The following is a 26,566-nucleotide window of genomic DNA, read 5'->3' on the forward strand; positions in this document are numbered from 1 at the left end:
CGTGTTTTTTTTCAAGAGATGATTGATTTGAAAGTAAGAAGATTATGGTGAAAATATGGGTAAAAAAGATGGTGGCATTCAAATTTATTTAAAATGTAAATTTGAATATCCAATCTTTTTTATCTATTAGATAATTATTCAATTTAATTTATAAAAAATAATTTTAATAATAAATTTTATTTTCATTATTTTTCAATTTTTTGGGTGAGATGAGAGAGGGATAATCGCTTTATTACAACATGGATAAAAAACGTTGTTGTTACAGCGATTCTAGACACCATAGTGGTAGATTTATATTCGAAATAATTTTACATGACAATAAGAGTTTAAATTATGTGTTTTTTTAATTTTGAAAGTGTCTTAAAAACAAGCTCGAATTTTTTTTTAATTTTAAGTTAATTTTAAGTTTTGATATAGGTTTTTATGCTTTGAAGATTATGAATTGGTTTAATAAGGTTTATAGTATATTTTCTACATGCTTGGAGTTGATTATGAATTGATTTAATAAGGTTTATTTATTTTTTTTACATGCTTGGAAAAATAAATAACCAGCAGTCTTATTTTTACAGCTATCATAGTACTTGGAATTTAGAGATTCTAAACGACACGTTGTCCATTTTTTTTTTTTTTTTTTTTTTTTTAAAAAAAAAGCTGAACTAGGATGAAGAGTATGTCATCTGCTCCATTACCTTAAAAAAAATAAACACCTGCGCGCGGGCATTTTACTCATGGATAGGCCGCTTGATTTGGCCTTCTTTTTTTTTTTTTTTTTTTATTTTTTTTTTCAAATTCAACTTTTTCAAGTGTCTTTTTTAAAATAATTTTTTAAGTTTGTATTTCGTTTCTATGTGATTTTTTTTGGTGACTGCTTAGCCTTTTTTTAAAGAGCATTTATTTTTTAATTGTATTATGTGTCTTTGGTTCTTGAAAAGATTAACATGATTCATTTGTATTTTTTATACATTAAATTTATTTTTAAAATTAAAAAAAATATTTATTTTTTATAATATTTTTAATATGTGCAATATTATATGGTATGTTTTTTTTTATTTGATAAATTTTACTTGTGTGTTGATTTTTATTACAAGTTTGATTTTAACAAATAAATTCATTAAATATAACTATATAAATAACACGTATTGTAATATTAAATATCTTCTTTTATATCTATTCCTCGATTTTACTAGACTTGTTTTTATTCATACTCGATTGACTTTAAAAAAAAATCCATATAATCATAACTTTTATTTTTAAATAAATAATGATCACCAAGTCATGCATAAAAAAATAATTGAAAGAGAATAATCAATGATTAAATTGAAAATAAATAAATAAAGAAAATGATAGAAAAAAAGTAATGAAAAAAACAAGGATCAAAATTAAAAAAAAAATTAAAATTCCAAAGGAAATAATAAAAGAATACAAATGATAAAAATACAACAATAAAAAAATATAGACTAAATCCAAAATAAATATAAAATAAAAAAACCCAATTAAATTTTTAAAGGCTTCACATGAAACCAGGCTAAAAAGAGAAACAAAAGGCCAGAGAAAAAACCCACCTTCAAAAATCTAAAAATATATTTATTTATTTTTTTAAAAAATAAAAACACAGTTGGAACGCAAACTCAAACACCATGTAACTAGCGACTCTTCTTTCTTAGTTTTCGGCTGTAAAATGGCACAGCTGGACGGCATGGCAGGGGCACGTGGATGCCCAATGAGGTTATACAGTTGCTGGCACAAAGCAGCGTGTATTTACCTAATCTTATCTCCAATGTCACACTTGATGTCACACCCTCCTCCACCAGCTGGAACTTTCTTCCGATTTTACTGTTTCAAGCATTTAATAATTAATCAAATAGAGCTGTATCTTGTCCAAATCAACAGTTTTTCAGATTGATATGTTTTGCAAATCAAGTCATTTCATCCTTGTCCTCTGGTGAATTTGCAGTCTGTCGCTTTCTATTTTTAAAAACATTGAAATCCGCGTGTATCTAGATTTTTTTTTAATATTTTATTGGTTGTAAATTAATTTTTGTTTTTTTATTATATATCAAAATAAAAAAATAATTCAGTATAGTTTATAACCTATGTTGCCTGTTGTCAGTGTTAACTTGATGTTTTTTTTTTCTTTTAATGTTCTCTCTCAGGTTACTTTTTTGATAAGGTCGCGTGAATATGAAAATATATTTATTTTTCATACAATTTAAAATTTGAGTTAAATAAATAATTGAGTGAATAGTTTTCAAGTTTAATTATAATATATAAAAAATAAACTAGTCTATTTATTATTTTTTATGTTTTAAATTTTTTTATCAAAGTATTTATCTGGTATTGTGGGTGAATTGTTATTTTGTTATTTTTTTAAAAAATATTTTTAATTATTTTTTTAATATTTTTTAATTATTTAAATATGTTGATATAAAAATAAATACTTTTTAAAAATAAGACCTTAAAACATATCCTCTGCAACTCTCGTAAACCGTAAATAAGCCGCAGAAAGGACAGCAAGAGCAGGGGAAACGACCTGGTTTCTTCTGCACAGACAAGACAGTGTAGAGTTTAATATTATGACAAAAAGTTAAAGTGTCCATCTACTAAATTATGCAAGTGATTGTGTCCAGATGATGTCTGGAACGTACGTAGTGTACCCATTTTTTTAATTTTTTTTAATGCTTATCATTGACCCAGGCCAGCTTGTGGTTTGGGTGCTTCAGCTTGCAAAAGCTGCATTTATCTGAACTCAAGTCGGCTTTGGTTTCCAAAACTCTAGTAATTTCACCATATTCGCTCAGAAAAAAAACCCCCAAGCCAAGCCTCGCCTCAGCAATCACGGAATTCGCAGAGCTGCTACACCGACCGCAGTGGGTGGCACAACACCGGCAATCATGGGATAGCTGGGGAAGTCGTCAGAAGTGAGTCCCGAAACCAGCCTGTGAACGGAGAAAGACGACGGTTTCGTGAGTCCCGAGAACCAGCTGGGGAGATCATCAGAAGTGAGTATTATAGCCATGGCTAAATCTAAAAAACGCAGCCCTTTTAATAAAAATAATCTGTCTCGTTATAGAGTTTTTCTTTCTCAAGGGCAGCCCTTAAATCAAGTATTATAGCCATGGCTAAATCTAAGAACAAACAAGGAAAGGAAAGGATGAACTCCTACAAGCTTCAAATCGTTTTCATTTACAGATCTGACTCCCTTAATTATGATAAGTCATTGACTTTTGGAGGGTTTCATCACAATGTACAGATAATGCACCAAAGCAAACAAATATTTAATTTCTTAACAAAATCAAAGACAAAAAAAGATACAAATGCAAAATAGTTTCACCACAGCATACAAGACAAGGAGAATTAAAAAAGAAATTAATAATTACAAGCCCTAAAGTCAAAGCACAGAAATAAACTAATTACAATAATGATCATCACATAACGACACAAGCTGCAGGGTTCTCATCGCTGAAAGCGGTAGTGTATCTAACTTCAAAAGAGCTCGCACGTGCTAGTTGGGACACCTGTGGGTCCTCAGCATTTCTCACGTACCCAGCGGGGGCCTTTTTGTCGTAAACCCCGGGTGCATAGGGGTGGGCAACCATATCATATGGCACGTATGGCCACAACTCTGCCTTCTTACCCGTGCGATGTGCCACGCGAGCAACCACCTTTGATGGCTCCACATATCCAACGACTGTCACCTTGTTTGCCTTTCTTTCAACAACCACCTGCTTCACACCCTTCATACCCTCCAGTGCCCTCTTCACTTTGCGCTCACATCCTTCACAGTCTATGCGGACCTTAACTTCCACCGTCTGATCATCACATTAAATCAATCACGTATTGTGAGCGTGTAAGCTTAAGACAGTGCATGTTAGTATGGTAATTAATGTTTTTTAAAATATTTTTTATTTAAAATCATATGAAAGTAATGTTGATTTTATTTTTTAAAAATTATTTTTTTTTATTGTAGAAAAATTCAAAAAATCATAAAATGAGAATTATAACATTCGAAAATGTGGTGGGGGCACCAGATTTGTCGTGGACTTTCATTTTTCATTAGTAAAACACCAAAATGCCCTTACTTTTTGGGAGAAATCATTTTCACTTTATGAGGTCCTTAATGAACATAATGAGCGTCTTTCATCTTCTTAAAATTCAATCCATTATTAGTGCATGGGTAAATCCATAAATGTCACGGATGGTAAATCCATTATTAGTGAATTTACAAGGCATGTTTCGATTATTTGTATTAAAATATATCCTTTCTTCTACTTGAGTTATGTTTGAAAGTTCAGGAACTTTTCACTTTACAAATATAGAATAATATTTTTTTTTATTTTTTAAATTTATTTATACATACATGAAAACCCTAAACATTTTGGCCCAAAGCCGAAAACGCACTTCAACTTAAAAATCAACTCGGATATAAATCTCAAATTTCTTATATCAACTCGTCAAGTTTATCAACTATGAATACAGACAGCAACATTGTTATTAATTCGTGTTTGAATGTTAATTAACTGCCAAGAAAGCTTTTTCGTGAGTTGTTAATTTTAGCGTGCGAAAACCTTCGGGAATACTTTTATCGTTTAATGACAGAAATTCAATACAGAACCATAAGAGAGATCAGATCATCCATGGAAAGAACCAGATATACAATAGACGGGACAACGAGCCAATTTATTGCGTGTTCTAGCTATGAAACCAACTATATTTCAAGAGCTCATGCTGGCTGCTTGTTCTATCCAAAAAAAGCTTCTTTCTTTAGCTTGTGTGTGTAAAAAAAAGAAGAGTAAGAGTAAAGAGTTGTGGCAATATTACCTGCAAATTCTTTCGTTTCTTGTGCTTGGAACCGCCACCGGAGCAATCGAAGAAGTCAGGCAAATGATCCAGAGCACCCATTTCTTTATGATTTTTCCTGATTCGTCAAAAAGATAAGGAATACCAAAGGTAGAGAGAGTATTGAAAAGATAAGGAATTATTAGACAGAGATATCCCTAAAGGCTTCCATGTGTTTCACATAGAAATGATTGTAATGCTTTTGACAGGCACGAGCCGGTGAAGAGGGAGTCCTCCATTTAAATAAGCAACCTTGCAGGTGCCAGATAGTCTCTATTCCTTCTCCTGGGAGGAAATATCAGCCGTTGGATCTTTCTCTTCTTCTTGGTGTCACCGAGCTGAGTTCCTGACAGGTGTCACAGTTACTATTTGTTGCAGATGCCATCATGGTCGTTGCTATCCATGCACTGCCCCAGGCGGGTCTCGTTGTTTTTTGGCGCGAGTTAAGAGGGCGAGCCCCACAAACGGCCCAAAAACTTGAAAGTCGTTATGGTGAGTGTGAATGTATCATTTCTCGGGGTAAGGGTGGGGCCCGAAGTTTATGTTTGGTGTAGTGGGTGCGTTGTGGGGTTCAATCATGAATGAGTGATGGGTTTCTAGTGGAGGTGGGACTGGTTGGTTTGATTTTGATCGTAGAAAGGGACAAATTAGGAAATTAGTGTATAAAATCAAAACAATTGGAAAATTAATATAAGAGCAAAATGTTTTGGCAAAACTAGAATATTTTTATCTTGCTGTGATTACTCGGTGCTGTTATTTAAAAATGTGATAATTATCTTATTTTATTTTTAGAATAATAATATTTAGTAAATATTATATTTTTAAAATATAATAACATAAAACTCTGATTATCTAGCTTGATCGGGTGACTTGTTTATAATGATCAGTGAAATCAGTTGTGTGATTCTTAAAATTATAAGAAAAACCTCAAAACTACTAAAATCAAGAAGTTTTGGAGAGATTTTTTATATTGAGAGATCTGATAGTCCGCGTAGCAATATAATGGCTATTATGGAGAAAACAACATCCGAAAACTGTTATAAAAAATTGAACGTGATCAAATGATCAAATTAAAAGTCATGGTCCTCTTGAGATTTTATCTTAATATGATGCGAACATACCTTATATTAGGCATAGACTTGTTTCAATGGTCTATAAATACATTTCTTAAGTTATCCACGCAATATATTTTGAACATACTTACTTTTAATTATGATAGACTCACATCTGATTGATCATAGTCACTCAAGTATGACTACTTTATTGACATTGAAAAACAAATGACAACTATTGTACGAACAATAATTTTTTTATATTTTAATCAAAGTTTATTTTTGAAATTATAAGCTTGACAGATATGTATATTTTGACTCATAAACATGTCTAGAAAAAAATATTCATCAAATTATAATTTTTATGTGAAATAGTTGATCAATTCATTTAACTGGATTTAACTGGTCAATCGATTGAGTTAAATGATTGAAGTTTCATCTTGTTGTTCTTCAAAAATGCAATAACTACCTTACCATGTTCATGAATAGTAATATTTAATAAAATGTTATAATTTTGATATGTAACAACTATTTTATTACGGTTAAAATTAATATCATTTAATAAATATCATATTTTTTAAACCCAACAAGATAAATACATGCTATGTTATCAAATCTTTCTAAATCACTGTTATTCTAAAACACATCTCAGAAAAAATGGATGGTGAGATCTCCCGGGTGTAATACTCCAAAACTCCACAGGCTGGACTCCTCATGTTCTTGTTGAAAATCTTTAACCCCGACACAATGATTTGATAATTAAAGAGATTCAATTTTTTAATTTTTCTTTAGATTAAATATTAAGGCCAACATGTAAAGAAATCTACTCATCCAAACGAGGCTGATGTGAGATCGTGTTTTTCAAGCTATATATATATATATATGTATTTATAGGGTGAAAAAAGGGGATTAAGGAAAAGAGGCAAACAGAGAAGGCAAAAAGGCCTAGATTGAAGGGAAAAAGCCCATGCCTATTGGGTGGTGTAGTGAAGTCCTAATAAATCAATCTAAATCCAGACCAGGAATGGTGGTCGACAAGCCCAAGATCAAGCCCAGTCATTTAAGTATCCATTTCGCCCAAAAGAATTAAGTCAATCATGAGGAAGATATTGATCAAATCAAGTAATCCAAACTGGATTAAGTCAACATCAATCTGAAGTGTGCAAGAGAAACGTGGCATGTCTTCGAGCCTCTAGACAACCCCCCCCCCCCCCATCAAATTACCTCCTTTTGTTTTTTTTTTGTTTTTTTTTTTCTATTTAAAGCTTAAAAGCTCCGGTGGGTTGGAAAAAGCCCCGTTACCGAACTGCTCATGGTCTTACACGGTAAAGATCGGTCAAGACTCAAAAGCGCTTTTGTTAGTAAACAATGATGGCAAACGGTCAGGCTGTTTGATCAAGGAAGTGAGCAGCTTCTTGGAAGCAAGAAAGACGAGGTCAAATTTGGCTTGCCAACGCGGTTTTTGCTTTAAAGAAAAGCCAAGATGGTGGCTGCAAGAAGTTTAGGAGTCAAAGTCGCACGAGAAGCACCGAGAGCGTTTTCTTTTTCCTTTTCTTTTCTCCGTTGGTGAGGAGACGTTGAAAATGGACCAAGATTTAAAGAAATTATCTGGAGGCTCTCGCCAGAGACAAGCTTCACATGACCTTCGTGTGTCGGTCTACCATGTAGAACGTGAAGTCATCCCCTCCAGACATCCTATCTGGTGGCTGCATTATGGCCACCTCTTTCTTTCATGGAAAAAAGCGAGCAGTGCACATACTGAAGCAGATGACCAGAGGTGGTGCAATCATGTCCTGCTTATTAAACCAAAACTGTCCGGCGTATTACACGGTTGATTCAGAGAGCCGAGATCACTCCCTGTTTCATGTATAATAAAAAACTAATAAAGAGATAATTAGCATGGTTAAAAATATGTTTTTCACATCAACCACTATCATGGTTTTTAATATCATTTTTTTTTAAACTTATATATGTTTTTTTCAAAAACAATTTTAAAATGTAGAAACACACAGGCTATCCATCTAGCATGCTGTGTTTGGTCACCCATTCTTCCATCCTCATGCCTTCGACCTAGCTGTTAAAGAATTATAAACCTGGTTTTATTATCAAACAACTTGTTCAATTTCAAGATCGAGATGCCTGACCAAGCCAATCAAGTATCTTAAACTTACTATTCTTTATGCATCAAAAGACAAACCGATCGAGAGTATGGCGCAATCTTAGCTGCCACAACAAAGGGAGTTTATCATCACAAGAGAAATGCTGCATGTGCAAGATTAATTTATTCAGTATACTTTGAATTTTTAGTTTTAAATATAATACAAACATAATCTCCAATTAATTTACTTACTATTTTTTTAAAAATTTCAAGCTCGAATTTCAAGAGCACTCGATCTTTACAGTACACAATAACTAAGAAAACAATTATCGATAGAGAATATGTATTAAGCCTTAAATACTAACAGAAACCAGTCCTGAACTAATAAATTTTTTATTAGTATTAGTATTTCTGACACATCACAATAGTTTATTTTATGTACGATGCATCCCTAATTATGCCCATGAGGTGGCTCTCCACTACAGAGTGGATCCGATCCTATAGCTCAATTAAATATCACAGCAGGCAATAATACAGAACACAGATTGCATCTTCATACATGTTTCCACGTCTCCACGCATCGTATGGCTGCTGTTCATGAACATATACATGCATGGTATAAGACCATGATGCACCACCCCCTTGATAACTCTTTCCCATTTAAGTCCATAAATGGACAAATCGGCTAACCCCAATGGTCCCATGCATGGTGCCCGTGAAAGGTGACTAGCTAGCCTTGCCCATACCAGTAGTACATCGTTGCACAGAAGTTGTCACTCGTCATAAGGTCAGTCTTTATGATTGTTCTTGGTGGGTCTTCGTTTTGATTATTAGAATGCAGACCATGCACCTGGCTAGCTTTTAAAATTCTGACAATTAATTAACATTTCCCTTCAGAGCATATGTGTAGGGTCCCTTTCAAAAGCCTAACCTCGTGTGAACAATCGAAGGATCAAAGGGGTAGAAACTAGGAACATAATTATAGCAAAAATTCAAGAACAGGAAAAAATAGCCAAGTGTGACTTGACCCTGGTGTATAAAAGTGGTGTGGTTGATGATTTTCGACCGTTTTATAAATCGGTCGACCGAGTTCGGTCGGCAGGTAAAGGGTCCTTGTGGCAAGGTTTTCAAAGTCTTCGAAAGAAACTTCAACGAAAACATGATTTGTAATCGTCCATGTTAACTGTGCGGAAAAAAGAGAGAGTATATTTTATTCAATATCAATGACGTGACAACACCAGATAATTAATTAGTGCTAATAGGACATTAATTAAACAATGCCGGTGTGGAAAAACTGCTTCATTAAAACCATGACATGGTACCAAAATTCAGTACTCTTCACGAATTCGACACTGCCATGTATGCCCTAGATGGCTGCTGGTAGTATTTGTCACCGGAGGCCGTTTACTGATATTTCTATGGTGGCATCTGGGGTTGCTGATCATTATAGATTTTTTTTTTGAAAAAAAGGTTGCTAAGGATCAAGCATACAGCATAGGAGACCATCTGTTAGGCTATCATCATTTGAAGATTTGATTTGGATTTAAAAAAAAGGGGTGCATGCTGAGTTATTTATGTGGAAAGCTTTGCACATGCATTTATGAATTATAATAATAAAACGGGGCGAGTGACAAAAATAGCTATGATTTTATATTTGATAGCCAAATCAAACTCAAATTTTATTAAAAAATTCTACAAATCCATTTTTATAAGATAAGATTGGGATCAAAGCCATGATCAAATTAGGCACATAAGATATTGTTTTTGCAATTTTAATTATTCTCTTAGCTGTTTTTGAATTTTAAATATTTTACATACTTGCTTTCAGATCATTTTTTTCTATCGTTTTTTTTTAATCAATATATACATCTAATATATAATTGATTTGTTATATTTTCATCAACAATTTATGAATTATAAACCTGCATTACATATTAGAGTTTTTTCCACAGTATATTAAAAATCATTGACCTGTAAATTGAGAGGCCCTAATTCTATCTTCTTCTTCGTCTTTTTCCCACTATATTGCGCGTCAACTATGGTGGTCATATGGTATCATGAAGATTGAAGGGAGTTGCTTTTACTCATTACAAAGCTGGCTATATATATATTGATAAGATTTATATATTTTTTTTGTACCGCGTACATTTGCCTGTGAATTCAAAGAAAATGAGAGATAGTTGGAGTCTCACTACTCACAGCAACAACTAAAGTGTTAGAAGTCCTAGGACCTAAATTAATCACTTAATTTGATCCCTATATACACCACTGCAAATTGAGAAATTGCTTAATATATCATGATGGGGTTTAGACGTTTGATTCCCACTTTAATTATGCACAGCAAGCACATGATTACACGCTAAAGTTCATGGCGTGTTCCTTAAAAGTGACCAGCACGTCAATGGAATAGTGAAATCGCTTTACATGGTGTCAATTAAGGTTTTCTAAGGGCGCCGAGGAAGCATTAAAAACCATGTTTTTCTAAAAGTAAAAAAAATGGCCAATCATTACAGCAATGAAAGGAGATGAAGAGCAACTAGCTAGAGATTTCTTCACGTTTCTCTGAATCCCACTGAAACAATGAAACAAAAAACCTTGTGTGGGTTGCCTTGCATTATTGGAACCAAGACCCCGAGAGACCCAAGTGCATCCATTTCACTTCGGCAAAAAAGAAGAAAAAAAAAAGCAAAGAGCAGTGGCTGTGATGGTGTAGCAGAAACTTTGCACCAAATACGAGAGACACGGGCTTTGCGTTTTTGCACCACACCCTTGAAAAATCTTAAATAATACTACAGCAATGCCTAGTCAATGAGGGTGGTGGTGGTGGTGGTGGTGCTTTCACAAATTCACATGGTCTGCACCGCTGGTTCCAGAGGAGCTAGCTTCCAAGCAAGGAAGGTGAGTCACTTGAATCATGGTAGGTGGGCAACACATGGGTCCCCGCTCACCATACATGCTTTGTTTTCCCAAGTGCTCCTATCAACTTCGTGTTCCTATCAACTTCTTGTCAAGGGCAAATGAAAACAATGTTTTCAAGAAAAAGGATGACGACCCTTTTCAGTATTGTTGTTGCAATGTAACCATTGAAGAAAGGCATGGGAAACTGTGGAGTGGATTTTATAATCTTTCCATGGACTTGTAGATCTTTAGAATCTTGTTGACATGGACACTTTTCCGTGATTTAGGATCCATGGCTAGCTGCTGTTCAAAGTGGCAGGCATTAACCCATTCGATGCGTTGGTTAGGTATTGGCTAAGCTTCTGCACATCACAAGTCCTAAAATCAACTGGACAAGGATATAATCTTGCATGGTTTTGCTTAATTTAAGTTTTCTGCCCCAATTTCATTTTTTTTCAAGAAAAAACACCCCACCCTGCATGCAAATCATGAAATCAAAGATTACTCTGGGCTAATAAATATTGTTGAATTAAAATTCCTCTAATCTTTGACGAGAGTTCAGTTCTCAAAGGTATCAAATACCTCAATAAATATACTTTGGGCTAATAATTATTGAATCAGAATTACTTAATCGGTTAATACAGTGAATCCTAGGTGGCCAATTCAATTATTCCTGTAATGTGATTGGTGCGAGGTTCAAGCAATAATTTCTCAGACTTTTATTGAGAGTTCTTATCCTACAATCAAAGGTTACATAACGTTTGGAATCATCCTCAATCTTGTTAAGATATAGGATTCACATCGGTCCTTATTTTGTGTACATGATTCCAATTAGAACCCTCAAGTTAAAAAACAGCAACAATTGAGATTCATTTCTAGGAGGTGTTTAAGAATGTTTTGGAAATTACTTTTTAAAGTGCTTCACACTCGAAAATGTATCAAAAATAATATTTTTTATTTTTTTAAAATTACTCTTAATATCGTCATATTAACATGAAAAATATGCCAATTCCATACGGCAGCACCTGGAAGCGGCTATTTAAAAGCTGTGGGATTAATTTGTAGTTTCAAGCGTGTGTACTTTTTTAAAGTGGTCATGTGATTGGGAGGGTAAAGAGAGTGAAATATTTGGATAAGGGCAGTCCGGACTCAGTTGTGGGAGACACATAAGCCATCATTATCTTTTTGGCATCATAAGCAGTAAAAGAGAAGGGTCATCACATGGCCTGATCAACTCTTTAATCAAGATCTTAATAGGGTTTTGCTTTTTAGTGGATTTACTATTTAGTATTTAAAATGGAGAATTACCCTAATAGGAAAAACAAATCCATAGGAAGCACAGCTCCTAATCTGCTGTCCCTGAAACAAAAAAGGGAAACCGCCATCAAAATTAGCTTTCATTTCCTAAATTACATCACCGATTCCTCCCTGTCGTGTTTTTTAAAGGTGTTTTTAAATATTAATTCTGGTAAACATGATGGGAGCTAGATCTGATTACCATGGCTCCATCTGTCCAAAGAACGATTCAACAACTTGAATACATGCCCGATAAAATCCTGCGCAGATGAATGCCAAGAATACCAGCAAGCCATGTCTCCCCAGAAAAAGGAAAAAAGGTGGCAAGGATTTACACTCCCAAAAGGCAAATAAAGAATCCTATTCTTCAGGCTTTCCAAATGATCAAACTGACAATTCTCTCTGATCCTCCTCCCCACACCCCCTTTTTTCTTCTTTAAATTTATTCAAAGCCGAAGAAACACCCCTCTGAAATCTCTGACCCGATAGTTTAGTCACAGAATCTGCATGTGTACGTCGTTTAGCAAAAATAATATATCTGTATGCGTATAAGAGTAGAGGCAGAGGCAGAGGCAGAGGTTATATAAAAAGGAAAAATTAGTATCCTAGACAGTCTCTTTCCCCCTTTTCTTCAAAGTCATAGCGGCTACTTTTATCACATCTCTCTATTCTTATCACACATCACCTCCTATATATATTCAACCCCTCCACTTATTTTTCTGTCCCTTGTTGTCACGTATCGGAGATCGGGTAGAAATTCGAGTCCTGGCTTTCAGGAATCCAGTTTTATTTCAAGAACTCTATGCTATTTGGTTTCTTGGATCTGATAAGGATCAAGATTGGGTTTTTTTTTTGGTTACTTAAGGAATGGCAATAGAAGCTCAGTTTCCATTTTGTGGAGGGTCCCAACAGGATTGGATGGATTATGGCTGTGGAGGTTTGAATCAGTACTTCAATGTTGAGCAACAAAAACAGCAGCAGCTGCAGCAATGTAACATGCATCAGCTACAGAATTACCAGCTTCAAAGGAATCAAAATCTCTTCTCTGATAACACTCTTGTTTCTGCTTCGAAAAATAACTGCAACACCAGTAATCTTTCAATGGGTACCGCCTACGATGAGAAGCAAAGACAAGAGATTGATCACTATATCAGACTGCAGGTTTGGCCAGATAACAATCTTTTTCTTTATTTTTGTGTTTTTTAATTAACTTAAAAGACTCTTTTCATCTTCTGAAAACAGAATGAGAGATTGAGATTGGTGTTACAAGAGCAAAAAAGGCGGCAGCTTGGATCGTTGTTAAAGAAACTAGAATCAAAGGCCCTGCCTATATTGAAACAGAAGGATGAAGAAATAGCACAGGCAGCTAAAAGAACAGTGGAGCTTGGAGAGTTCCTGAAGAAACTAGAGTTTGAGAATCATACATGGCAAAGAATGGCTCAAGAAAACGAAGCCATGGTTGTTTCTCTCAACAACACAATTGAACAGCTTAGAGAAAATTCATCTGGTTGCTTTAACAATGGTGCAGAGGATGCAGAGTCCTGCTGCGATGTTAGTAGCGGAGCAGAGGAGGGGTTTCTTGATAGAAAGAGAAAGATGTTGATGGTATGCAAGGGATGTAATTCTAGGAATTCGTGTATTTTGTTCCTTCCTTGCAGGCACCTTTGCTCATGTAAAGCCTGTGTGGCTTTTCTTGATTCTTGTCCGGTGTGTCAAACACCAAAGAAGGCCAGTATCGAGGCTTTAATGGTTTAGATTTTCAAAACATTCCGGGAAAAGTGAAAGGTAAATAGAAAAGGAACGGGAAAGAAAATCAAGAACCCAATTCAATGCATTGGATAGAAGCAAGGATCGATGTGTAGTTACTAGGGGCTAGTGCTATTACATATCTTTTTCTCTTTTTCTCTTTTGCCTTTTTAGGGTCTCATGTGTTCATAATTGTACTTCAAACCAGTAGCGAGAAATCAATCAGACATATTGGACAGAATTACGGGACAAGATAGAGGGCATCTCTTGGCTTTCTTTTGATGCATTTTCTTGCCAATTGTGTGGGCATTGGCAGTGACAAGAAAAGATTGAAAGCAATGTCAGATTCGCACCAAGCTCTCAATCTGCGTTCACACCTCTTCTGTGAAATGAAAAGTAGCCATGCCGGAAGTCTATAGCTTCATTAATTGGGATTCTCTTGATTTTATGCCAAATGTTCTGAAAAGAAAGTGATAGGCAATCTGCTTGACTGTGTTTGATTGAACATAACACCAGCTAGGGTTGTGAGCCGTGAGATTTGAGCTACCCACCCTTCTTTTTTATTGCTGTCTTTAAACGAGAAAGCCATCAATCTCTCAGCTATTAACCCTATTTTACAGTAGTCTTGAAGTTCATGATGCAAGATCACCCACCCACCACTTAAAATCAATCATGACTTGGATTTAATCTCGACGTGCAAAAACGATCCAAATAATGTTTTAAAATATTATAAATCGTGGATTATTTCAAAATAAAAAGTAATTACCGCGTCAGTTCATAGGCAAATCATCATGATTTCTCTTCCCCTGTATGAGATCACTTAAGAACTAAGATTTCAACCAGCTAGTTTTAAAAATGATAAGATCTCCAAAGTTTATACTATCAGGCGCGTCGAGCCCATGCAAGACAATTACTCCCGTCAAAATCATTAAGAATATTTGAAAAAAATATTAATTTAATATTTTTTAAACTAAATATATTTTTAAATACAGTGCCTTTAAAAAAAACTAAATTTTCACCAAAACGCGATTTAGAGGAAAAATTCGGAGATTCGATGGGTAGTCCGGTAATTGCGCAAGTCTCCTGGTCTGTTGGTGGGCCCTTCCATATTTCCCGCCTGATTAAGTGTCCATCCAGCTCTACTCTTTTATGGTTGCTGTGGGGAGCTGTACTGTATCTCCCATGCGTCCCTCTGTTTGTCCCTTTTGATTTGTCCTTCCCGTGGGGCCCGTTTCCCTACTGGTTAAAAGAAGTTCGAGTTATTTGATTTTGCTGTCCATGTCTATGATGCCCTTCTCAGCGTATCTTTTTCCCTTCTGCAAGAGAACCACTTGTTTGTCAGCTGGTGCTGACGTGGACGTTTATTGTTCATCGTCACTACTAGGCAGAGTATCCTAGTACCTTCCTAGATAGAGTAGATTGCCACTGCTTTGTAAATTTATAACATCGATTAATTATTTATATTAAAATTATATTGTTTTTTTTGCCCCCACCCCTGTGTTTGGGATATATACTAAATTACCCTCTCTTCGATTAACATCAAAACGGATAAAATCCAAATCAATAGTCCCTGAATAGCCCTTTGAGATTTATAGATGGATTTGAGCCCCAAATAGTTACGGCAACAATTTGAGAATGAAAAAGAGTGTTTGGTATCGTAGTTGAATTAAATTTTTTATTTTTTTAATTATTTATATATATTGGTATAAAAAAAGAAGAGAGGCTGTATTTTAAAATGATTTCGCCTGGTTGTTGCCGTGGCGAGGAAGTTTGGGACCCAAGTCTAGAATGTGCTGCTATCGTGCTTTAAGGATAATGTTCGATTTGCATAACTTCAAAGTTTGTGGATAAACACCATCATGGAGGTGTGAATGACAAATCGGAATCTTAAGGAGGTGGTTCCTCTTGTCTCATCACGTCTCGGCGATTTTCAGGGGCCATGCATGTGGACCAAGCACCTAGGGCTAGGAAATAGCAGGATTAAACAATGGCAGAGGCAAGGAATATTGATGGCGTCAATGGCTCTGGCCAAAAGCAAGGTATTGGAAGCTTTGACTTCGATCGTCCCTGAGCTTTCATTGAAAGTTGCCGGACTCTTTGGGATTTTCCCTGGTTTAAAGTTTGAGTTATTGGAATACTGGGTTGATTGTTATTTTTTTAAATGATTTTGATTTTTTTTAATTATCTAGGGTTATTTGGCTGGATTTCATTTATAGGTTGTCTTGAATTAATTATTTTCTGTAATTAAATTAAATTATATCGTTTAATTTGAAATTTAATTTATTTTACTTGTTGTGTTACTCTTACTATATTCATTTCGTTTCTTAAAATGTCTTTAAAAGAAAGAGTTGGAAGAGCATCTTCGAAAATTTAATTTTAATATTAAATGAGTATCTTCGCTGATAGTTTATCCTTCTTTAATTTTAGTTGGTATATTTTATTTATTTTAATGATATTTTTATTTTAATTTGATTTGATGTTTAGATGTTTTAATATTATATTATTTTATTTATAATATGGATTTTAACTAAGTATGTAATAAGTATATAGTTAAAAGGGACAGGACTCATGACTAAAAAGATGCCCTCATTGCTTAGTTATCAACTATTTAAACTTAATACTCAATGAGAAATAAAATTTCTACCCATTAATTTACATAATTAGCCAGAAAAATCAAGCAAATTACAGATTCCCCACCACCTCCTTCCCTCCTGCCTTCCAGCTCCAGCTCCCTCCCTGTCCCAAATAAATCAAATCCACTTGCTAGCTAACTATAATCAGAACCCTAAAAACCCAAAATTTAGTTTTAATCCGCAATTAACTTTTGAAAACACAAAGAGCCCATATCTTCTTTCTTGGGTTTTCTGCCACTACTCCCTTGTTTGGTCTATTCACTGCTGTTACCTCTGTATCATCACAGGTCAATTTATTGTTCTTCTCTTGTTTTTCTGTCTTGGAAACTGTGAATATGAATAGTTAATGTTGTGTTGTGTTTTGGTGTGTTGCAGCTGTGATAGAAAGCTTCTTCAATGGCTAAAAACAAGTCAAGACCAATAAAACCAAGCAAATTAAGTGTTTATCTTTACATTCCTAATATTATTGGTGGGTTTTTCTTCTATTCAACATTTCCTTGCTGTTTTTGTTTATGTTATGATGTTTTGCTTTATGGGATTTTTGTTTTTTTGGTGAATATTCACTCAGGGTATACAAGAGTGCTCATGAATTGCTATGCATTTGCTATATGTTTTTCTAACAAATGGCTATTTTGTGCTCTTTATTTTGTCAGGTGAGGATTTTATGTTTCTTGAAGGGTTATTTTAGTTTTGAGTTTTGATTTAATTTATATTTCCAATATTATTGGTGTTTTTTTTCCTTTTTTTTTTCAATGTGTGAAAGAAATGGTTGTGTGATTTTGTGTTTTGTGATTTCAGCTTTGTTTGTGATGGTATCGATGGTTGGGCTGCTCGCAAATTCAATCAAGGCATGGTCTTTTCTTTCCCGGTCATCTTATTGTTCAATATGTGAATTATAAAGGTCGTGATTCAAGTATGAATGCAAATTCACTTAGTAATCACACAAGTTGAATCTGCGTAGAACAAAATTTTTGGATTAAATTTGGGACTAAATAGTCTGAATAATATCTGCTTGAAAAAGTTGCTGTATGTTTGATTATTTGGCGAGAGCCATTGTGTTTTACCTTACATCTTGAGTTCAAATCAGATAGAATGTTCAGGGATATATTTAGCTAAATGGAGCTTAACAACAGCTACAATCCAAGGTCTTATCAACTTGAAGATATTGTAAAAGTTCTACTAGCTCTTTTTATTTTTCCTGAAAGATTGCGTTTATTAGGCGAGGGAAACATTCTGTTAAATAGGTTAATGATAATGTATTAAAATGTCATTCCATGCTTTCTATGTTTTATTTGGTCATAAGGGTTTGCCCCATTCCTGACAGTTTCAATTAAGTTTTAAATAATGCCTGAGGATATTTGGTTCATCTTTTCTGTTGTTCAGTTTCAACTTTTGGAGCTGTTTTGGACATGGTAACGGACAGGTATTTTCTTTCCATAACACATACTCATACCAAATCTGAATTTTTCTTCAGCACTCTCCGTTCCTTTTGGATTTCACCCTCATGTATTTGTGTTTCATCCAGGATTAGCACAGCTTGCCTCCTAGTAATCCTTTCCCAAGTATACAGGCAAGGTTTCTCTATTGATTTCACGTGCATCACAGTTGGAGAACTTGTACAATAATACCTGAGATTTTTGGTTGGATTTTATGCAGGCCTGGCATGGTTTTTCTGTCATTGCTTGCCCTTGATATTGGTAGCCACTGGCTGCAGATGTACAGGTATCTTTCTTTCTTTATATAACTTGGCCTGCATTTGTTTCTTTTATATGATCTTGCTGAATAAACATGCACGTGTAACCTACTCTACTTTATTGGATCTCTACTACATCAATTTGCAGTACCTTCTTGCTAGGCAAAGCTAGCCACAAGGATGTGAAAGATAGTACTAATTGGCTTTTCAAGGCTTACTATGGAAACCGTATGTTTATGGCTTATTGTTGCGTGGCATGTGAGGTAATTATGACCTAGATCTGCCAGTTTACCTAGTCAAATTTTCTGTAATGTAATGGTTACCTCTGTTCTCTTGATCTGACTTTTAATTCTGCAGGTTCTTTATATTTCCCTGTTTCTTCTTGCACAAAATGAAACTGAAAAAAAGTTGATGGATGTAAGCCCTCATTATTTTACAAGTTTACTTTTCAATTTTCATCAAGTATTAAGCAGATAATTTTTCTTGTTTGTCTTGGTTTCTGAGTCATTTCTACTTTCAGGTTTTAAAGGCTTCTATAACAGAGGGTTCACTTGTCTCTGTCGTGGTTGTTTTAAGTTTGTTTGGATGGGCAATCAAGCAACTTGTGAATATCATCCAGGTACCAGCTAATACCTCTATTATCTTGGTACAAACTATGTCCTGTCATTCTTTAGACAACAAAGAAAATTGTGGATGCTGAGATTCTTATTCGTGTGTATGTTTTGATATATTAGCTTTAGAGATTCCTGAAATTGGTGGCTGTGACGTGCATATCCTGTATCTACTTTTTTGCGTAAAATGTGATTGGTGCCTCACCCAGATTCTGAGCTAAAAATTTTCAGTATTTTGTTGAATTTAATTCTTGTTTTGGTAGAAAACTAATATGCATTGTAGTAGCGTAACAAGATTATTAGCCATGATGGCATTTAGTCTTGTGCTATTAATTCTAATTCTTCTTTAAATTGACCATGGTGATCACATCAACATTTAGTTTTGTAGCAGTCAAAGGTTGGTCTCAGATGAACTTTGGTCGTCATAGATTTCACTCAATTCTAGACGTGTCATAATTCTTTGCCCAAGTACAGTAAACGTCTGTAAATTTGAGTAGTATATATTTTAAAGAGCCTATCCTATCATACTCGGCTGCCTTTTAATGTTTTGATATGATCTGGGTTTTTCTGCAATTCTTTTGATGATTTCAGATGAAAACTGCTGCGGATGTTTGTGTGCTTCATGATATCAACAAAAAGGAGAGGCCATGATGATTTATTCAGTTTGTTTAATTCCAGGCCCTTAGCTGCATCAGACTTGATAACCTACAGTCTGTTAGTCTTCATTTCTATTGTTGAAACTTGAAAGTGCCGAATTTCAATTGATGTTGCAATGTGAAAAGCTTATATAACAGGCCATGAATTTAAAACATCTTAGCGACGACGACATGACAACGGGATTTTTCTACCATGTTGCACAGTGTATTCTTTTCATTTTCCTTTATGGTACAAAGACATTTTTTTGTTGAAGCACGTTGGCCCCAGTTTTGGGTCCTAATGCTAGATGGTATATAGATGGAAGCATTGCTACATATGCCTGTGCTGCTGCTGTGCAGGGTTTATACAAGCTTTTGCTCTGCAATTAGGGCAGGCAGGGTTTAGGCAAGTATTAAGAAATAACGCAATGAAATATCTGGGAATTTTTATTTAATCAAGGGTTGTAATTAAGAATATGATATATCTACTTCTGCAAGAGCTCCATATGGTCGTCTTTGGAACCGTCACCGTCGTCTACAAGCAAAATATTTAAAAAAAAATCTGGCATGTGCTGTTAACCTATTGAAGTAAAGAAGATGTCATTTTAATCTCAATAAATATGATAATTATCATGATTGCAGTCAATCGAAGTTTTATTAGTTAATTAATAATAATGATAATTATCAATGAGTAGTAGTCAATTTAAAATTCAATATGAAAATTTTTTTGAGAATAACATGGTGTTTGTAAATTAGTTGTTTTAGGCATGGTTTGATTTTAACATAAAATTAATAGTTTTTTCAATATATAAAACTTTTAAAAAATATCAAAATACCAATCAGACAGACACTTGTTTACTCGAAGAACACAATTCATGTGATTGTCACTTCAAAACACAAATATATTGTCACTTCTTTGGTGTATATGATTGAGTCGTGGACTCACAATCGTACTATTTTCATGTCGTCCTATCAATCGAGACAGCTGGAAGTACTTTTGCTGGATTTATCCCCCGTGGATAATGGAAAAGCATGTGCTGCCCACTTGTTGCATACAGCAATTTTCTTCACACAATCAACTTCCTTGATGCATTTTACCATCACAGTAAAAATGGCAATGCATGTATCAATTGAAGCACAAAAACAATGGTTATCAGAGCAAGAATTATACCAAATAAATTAGAAATACTTCCCAGAGACAAAAGTCTTTCCCTTGTATGTTGAAGATTACAAACTTGAAAAGTTTAATGAGATAAAAAAAGAAGGAAATTCTAAATAAATTGAAATTCTTCTCTAATGATCTTTCTCTAAAACTAAAATGGTAGCTTGCAACCATATAGATCAGTATAAACTGAATCCGAACAACTGGCTAACGATAATACCAAGGCCAAGGGCAATGGCTATCAGGGACGAAACCCATGTGAGTTTCTCAGTTATTCTGGGTACTCTGTCCTTTAATGCTTCACTACATGACCCTATAAATACCGTGTAGCTACCCATGGCAATCACAGTCCCAAACAAGAACATGATCAGAAATGCAGCCCCAGCCACACGAGAAGGCAATGCAAGTGCAGGCAACACCATCATCAACGCATCTGGTTGTAGTCCGTGGACAATACCGGTAGCAAAAGTAGCAAAACCAATCTTTTTCTTCTTCCCTACTGTTGGGGTTTCTAATGCTTCATAAGCACTAACATCACACTCACCATTTTCTAAGGCAACACATGGAGTTGGGACTTCTGATGCCTCCTTAATACCCATAGCACCAATAACAAGTAGAGTTAGACCGACCACTCTTGTGCCCCAAGTTCTGATGATTTCAATATGGAGTCGATCCTTTAGCAGTAGAAATAGCAAGCCAAATATGACCTGACCTGCATCGTGGCCACAACCCCAAAGAGCTCCAACAGCAGCACTTTCCATCCGGGATCGACCGATTGAGAGTGGAGCCAAGGCAGCAAGGTGGTCAGGCCCTGACAGTGTGTGCAAGCAACCAGCAAATAAACCAGCCCAAGCACTGGTCAGTAGTTCAGTTTGCATAAATTTTGCCCCTCCTACAGCAGCAGCAGGCCCCCCAGTATGGGCAGCAGTTTGGAAGGTTGCAAAAGCTGGCAATGCGAAAACTGGGTGGATTAACATGATGAGAGCAGAAACTACCATGAATATCCCAACAGTAGCTGCCTGCAGCATTTAGAGAATACAACAGACTTAGCAACTTTGACCGAAAAAGAAGGAATTTTAACTACAAAATCTAGTAAACCATCTGAAATTTCATCAAAATAGTTTAGTGTTTTGGGCATTCAAACCCACCTGGCATTCTTGGAGTGTTTTACAACCATCAGGGTTTTGATGGTTCTCGTGTTACTGCCTCTACTTTAGTTGTTCTAAAGGACAGTAGGCATTTTCAAATTCTAAATTCACAAAGAAGAGTCTGAAATTCCTTTCTACTGGAACTGAAAGGTCCAAAAACCAAGAAATAAACAGAGCTATAACAATAGGTGATATATGAATTGGAAGGTTTCAGTAAGGATGGGGAAGAGGTACCTTGTTTCCAGGCACTGATAAAATGTCTAAAGTGCATTGATAACATCAACAAATAGTTTCATTTTGCTCAGCAAAGAAGATGAGGTTCAAGTCCTAATTACCTAAAGAAGATGCAAACTCAATTGCTGGGATCACAAGACATAATTACCCAAATCTACTCGATTCCAAACATAAAAGAAATCTTGAAGTGCTTCTAGCCATTGCTTTGTTGAAGCTTTGGAAAAATAAAGAAACAAGTTTTTAAAGCAATATATATATTTTTTTTGGTTTTGAAAGAGCAATCAAATACAAGTAATGATAAATCAACAATTTATGGAGGCCTATATTCAGTGTAGCTTAGATCCTTCTGCATTTAGATAATTAGACTTAACAACATGAAATCACAATTTAATCTTTGACACATCAAACAGGACTACCTACAAGCAAAAAGCAGAACCAAAACCAAATTTTCTCTTGAAACTCCTATAGATATGAAAAGAGAGAGTGATGGGTAGGGATATGATCAAAATGCAGCTCTGTGAAGATGACAAATCAAAAGATTTCCAATCAGACTCAACTCCTTTTAATTTGAGTTTATGTTTTCACAAAAAAAGGTAAACAATGAATTACTTAGAACTGATGCAACCTTACTTGAGCTTCTACAGTAATTGGAATTAAAGCAGTTTTTGCAATGTAGTGTATTTCTACCTGTGCTATCACTATCACCTGAGAAAGCAAATTATCAAGTAAAGGGGTTTAAGCATTTCAGTGTATGAACATAACTTGAAACAGCATTTTCGATTCTGCCTTAAAATGAAAGCATTATAAACTACATATTTAAATCCCGTGGTGATTATTTTCAAGAACAGAAGTCATGCTATCTACCCATTATTCCAATTTCATATCAAACATGAGCATATTTATTTAGTTTTCAGCAATCCCCCCTTCCCCTTCAACTATTTTACATAAACAGCTCGTTATTACAACAAATTTTCCACTTCCATACCACCACAATCCATGTTTCTCAAACCTAGAAGATATTAGTCTATCATCACCAAAAATCCATCAAAAGGACTGCTCTTTTTACAATATCATTTCCACAATTTATTCAACTACGATTTTTCATGGGAATTCATTCAAGGATAATATAAGCTAGAGATACCTTTAAAGCATTCCCATCATAACAAGCAAAGATAAGGATTAGCACAATTGTCCTTATGAATGTGGTAATTGCATATTCAGTCAGACTCCACTCCTTTCAATCTGAGCTTAGTTTTCCAAAAACAATGCAAACAGTCAATTCTCTATAACTAAAACAATACAACTTCTGTTCCTAGAATAATTGTAACTAAAGCAGTCTCTACCATGTGGTGGAATCCAGCATCAACTGCAACTCCAGGGATTCACACATTTCAGTGTGTAGAACAGAAATCACAACACAATGCCGCCTTAAGAGCTAAGCATAATAGATAGACAGATTTAAATCCAATTGTGATCATGTTGAAGCACTAACACCATGCTTCTTGCCTGTGTGTCCAGTTTCACTTAACACACGCAAAAAATATTCATTTTTCAGCATTTCCCTTCTCCTTCCCTTCCCTTCCCCTTCTTTATTTTACAAACAGTCCATCAGTAACCAAATCTTCCATCCCCGCACTGCCATTCCACAATCCTCTATCCTTGTAGCAATTAGTCCATCATCACTAAGAATCCAAAAAAAGGACCACTATTTAAACAATATCACGTCCTGAATGTTCAATTATGATTTCATTCTAATGTCATTTAAAACCTCCCAATCGCAACAGACATATCTAAGTATCAATGAAAAAACTGACAAAAATACCCATCTTTTCTGAAAAAACATTGTCTCAAATTATTACACTATGATTTCTTATGTTAATTCATTCGAGGATAACTTAAACTAGTGATATCTAAAGCCTTCCTATCATGACGTTTAAAGCTAGATATCGAGTTATCAACACAATTCCCCCTTTAACTAAAAACTCTGGAAGGCATTAGTCTATCACCGCTAAAAAAATAAAAATTCAAGAAAGGATCAGTCTTTGTTCAATATAAACTGCCTCAAAATCTTCAATTATGATTTCTCATGGAATCCATTCAAGGACAACATAAGTTGGTGATATCTTAAGCCTCCTAGTCATAACAGCATAGCTAAATCAACTCATTTGTTCAGTTAAATCGGAAAATTACACAAAAATCAATAATTTATTCCATAAAAAACAAAACTTTACCCAAAAAACTACACAAACTCGGTACCTTAGACTTCACAGAAACTCCATCAACGATCTGTTTGACAAGGTGGGATTTTGGCGTCGACCCAGATGATGAATCAACCTTAAGAGGAGACAGGGATGGCAATTTAATAAATGGGTTTGACGGGTTCTCATGTTTGCAAGAGACCGAGTTGACTCTCCTGAAGTCCGGCCTTGTCAAAGAGGGAAAACCAGGTTTCGGTAACTCAAGTTTGCAGAGTCTAGGAAGCAAGGGAGTGGGCTTTTTGAAGTGGGTTTTTAGAGGAGTAGGAGAAGAAGAATACAGAAGCCTCTCCATGAACTCTCTGTGTTTGTGGAGAGGTAAATATTTTGCAGAGAGAAGGGAAGAATGAGGGGTTTGTTGAAGATAAAGTTTTGGTTAGCTTATTAACTGAAAATTGAAATTTTGGGATTATTAGGAATAGAACATGATATCAGAGTTTTTATTGATAAAACGAGTTTAACTTTTATATCTTTTGTATTAATTTTATTAAAAAATAATAAAAAAATATATTAAATTAAAATAATTTTTTAACATAATATAAAAATTTTATTAATAAAAAGTTAAAATTTATATTTCACTTCCTTATTTTAGATCCCAGTAAATTTCAGGTTTCATTGAAAATTTATAAAAATTCAAAATTTTCATTAATGAAAAACTAGTGGTTTCATTGCAGCCACAGTAGTGCCCTCGACAAAGAACCTTCCTCCTCCCTCTATAGATCCCTTCCCAGACATTCTGGTTAACAAATTGATGTTTACCTAATCGATTTTACGCCACAACAAAACCCACATGGCAGTTTGGTAGGGTGGGAGGAGGAGGCGGCGGCTATGGGAAGAATGCACGTACAGAGAGAGATAGGTTTTTGCTAGGAAAGTTAGAGCATGGTGGGAAAGAAGTGGAGTATAAAAAAAGAAAAAAGAAAAAGGGTACGTGGGGGCTACGTTGTAGATGGATAGAGATTTTTAGGATGTTTATTTACATTTGCTTTTTTTTAAAATTGTTTTTTATTTAATTTAATTATTTACTTCAAAACATGCTGATGGCAAAACTAGGCTACTGTTCTTAGGAATCGAAACATGGTGAGACTACCACTACACAATTGCACATTGAGTAGAAGATATAGCTATAAAACTAGTTTTATTATTGTTGTTTTTTTAAATATTTTTTATTTAAAAATATATTAAAATAATTTTTTATTTTAAAAAAATTATTTTTGATATATCTAAAAACATTAAAAAAATATTAATTTGAAAAAAAAAATTAAAAAAATTAAATTTTTTTAAAAATTATTTTGAAACAAAAAAAAAACAGGAATCTCAATTGGCTTTTTTACCTTCAACCAGTGACGTTTTATTTTTTAAAAACAAATTCATTTCGTTATTTTTTCGTTTGCCTTCATTTCTTTGGTTTTTTTTAAAGTTATCTCTAATAAATTTTAATTAGTGGGGTCTAAGGTACGAAGAAGTATTTTGTTTTTGTATTTAAAAAATATATTTTTTTTAAAAATTAAAATATTTTTATTTACTTGAAATTAGATTTTTTTTTTGTGTGTTTTTAAATAATTTTAATGTAATTTTAATAAAGATGATTTTTTAAAAATTTAAAATATTTACTTTTAAATAAAAAATACTTTAAAAACAAACCACGGCACTTATAAATATCTTTCCAAATGAACACATCAATCAAAGTCCAAAGACAGAGCGGCTCATGCTGGCGCGTGGGCTCCCTCGCTTTGGCGTGCGCCCGGCACACGCACGAAAGAGACCTGATCAGAGTAATTGGGTGGGACCACTAGTCCACTCTGGATTTTTCCATTTTTCATGTGATGATTGCCCTATAAATTGGTGCTTTTTTTTGCCCCGTGACTTGCATTTCTTCACAACGGAGAAGAAATGGGGAAAAAAAAGTGGGCTCGATTTGGATCTTGAGGTGAAAAGAGTTCTTTGGAATGAAGAAGGCGTTCTTTGGGCTCGATTTTGGTTTGGAATGAGAAGGTGTTATTGTTTAAGATAGTGTTTTTTATTTAAAAATATAATAAAATATTTTTTTTAATAAATTTTTTTATTTTTAATATCTATACATCAAAACCATAAAAAAACCACTTAAGAAGAATATTAACTTAATAATTTTTCAAATCAAAATCTCTTCTAAACACTCATAAGCACACATCAACTTTAACTGAACAGTCATTCATCATAAACTTCGTTGATATATTGGTGACCAAAGCAATTTAATTGTTGATCTGACAGCTTCACAAATAGGGCTAGC

At 34.5% G+C, this 26,566-nt stretch overlaps 4 protein-coding genes across 4 annotated transcripts; 2 read left to right on the forward strand and 2 right to left on the reverse strand.

Moving 5' to 3' along the window:
* Window positions 1-3,251: 3,251 nt before the first annotated feature.
* On the reverse strand, window positions 3,252-5,057 carry LOC118058825 (heavy metal-associated isoprenylated plant protein 26). The gene is made up of 2 exons (XM_035071578.2): window positions 4,819-5,057; window positions 3,252-3,809 (listed from the first exon to the last, which is right to left on the reverse strand). Exons 1-2 carry the CDS (start codon window positions 4,897-4,899, stop codon window positions 3,426-3,428), a joined length of 465 nt encoding a protein of 154 aa, XP_034927469.1. The 5' UTR covers window positions 4,900-5,057; the 3' UTR covers window positions 3,252-3,425.
* Window positions 5,058-12,210: 7,153 nt separating this feature from the next.
* LOC118058826 (probable BOI-related E3 ubiquitin-protein ligase 2) lies at window positions 12,211-14,178 on the forward strand. The gene is made up of 2 exons (XM_035071579.2): window positions 12,211-13,341; window positions 13,423-14,178. The coding sequence occupies exons 1-2, from the start codon at window positions 13,048-13,050 to the stop codon at window positions 13,933-13,935; spliced, it is 807 nt and encodes a 268-aa protein (XP_034927470.1). The 5' UTR covers window positions 12,211-13,047; the 3' UTR covers window positions 13,936-14,178.
* A 2,331-nt stretch (window positions 14,179-16,509) lies between these two features.
* Window positions 16,510-19,772, forward strand: LOC118058827 (CDP-diacylglycerol--inositol 3-phosphatidyltransferase 1). Its single transcript, XM_035071582.2, has 11 exons — window positions 16,510-16,846; window positions 16,935-17,028; window positions 17,128-17,212; window positions 17,358-17,407; window positions 17,943-17,982; window positions 18,085-18,129; window positions 18,216-18,281; window positions 18,401-18,515; window positions 18,610-18,669; window positions 18,773-18,871; window positions 19,455-19,772. The coding sequence occupies exons 2-11, from the start codon at window positions 16,956-16,958 to the stop codon at window positions 19,512-19,514; spliced, it is 693 nt and encodes a 230-aa protein (XP_034927473.1). The 5' UTR covers window positions 16,510-16,846; window positions 16,935-16,955; the 3' UTR covers window positions 19,515-19,772.
* Window positions 19,773-20,648: 876 nt separating this feature from the next.
* Window positions 20,649-24,722, reverse strand: LOC118058829 (chloroplast protein FOR GROWTH AND FERTILITY 2). Its single transcript, XM_035071583.2, has 2 exons — window positions 24,299-24,722; window positions 20,649-21,679 (listed from the first exon to the last, which is right to left on the reverse strand). Exons 1-2 carry the CDS (start codon window positions 24,590-24,592, stop codon window positions 20,840-20,842), a joined length of 1,134 nt encoding a protein of 377 aa, XP_034927474.1. The 5' UTR covers window positions 24,593-24,722; the 3' UTR covers window positions 20,649-20,839.
* Window positions 24,723-26,566: the final 1,844 nt, after the last annotated feature.

The sequence above is a fragment of the Populus alba genome, chromosome 9 (genome assembly GCF_005239225.2).
Source record: "Populus alba chromosome 9, ASM523922v2, whole genome shotgun sequence".
In the NCBI taxonomy this organism is placed as follows: domain Eukaryota; kingdom Viridiplantae; phylum Streptophyta; class Magnoliopsida; order Malpighiales; family Salicaceae; genus Populus; species Populus alba.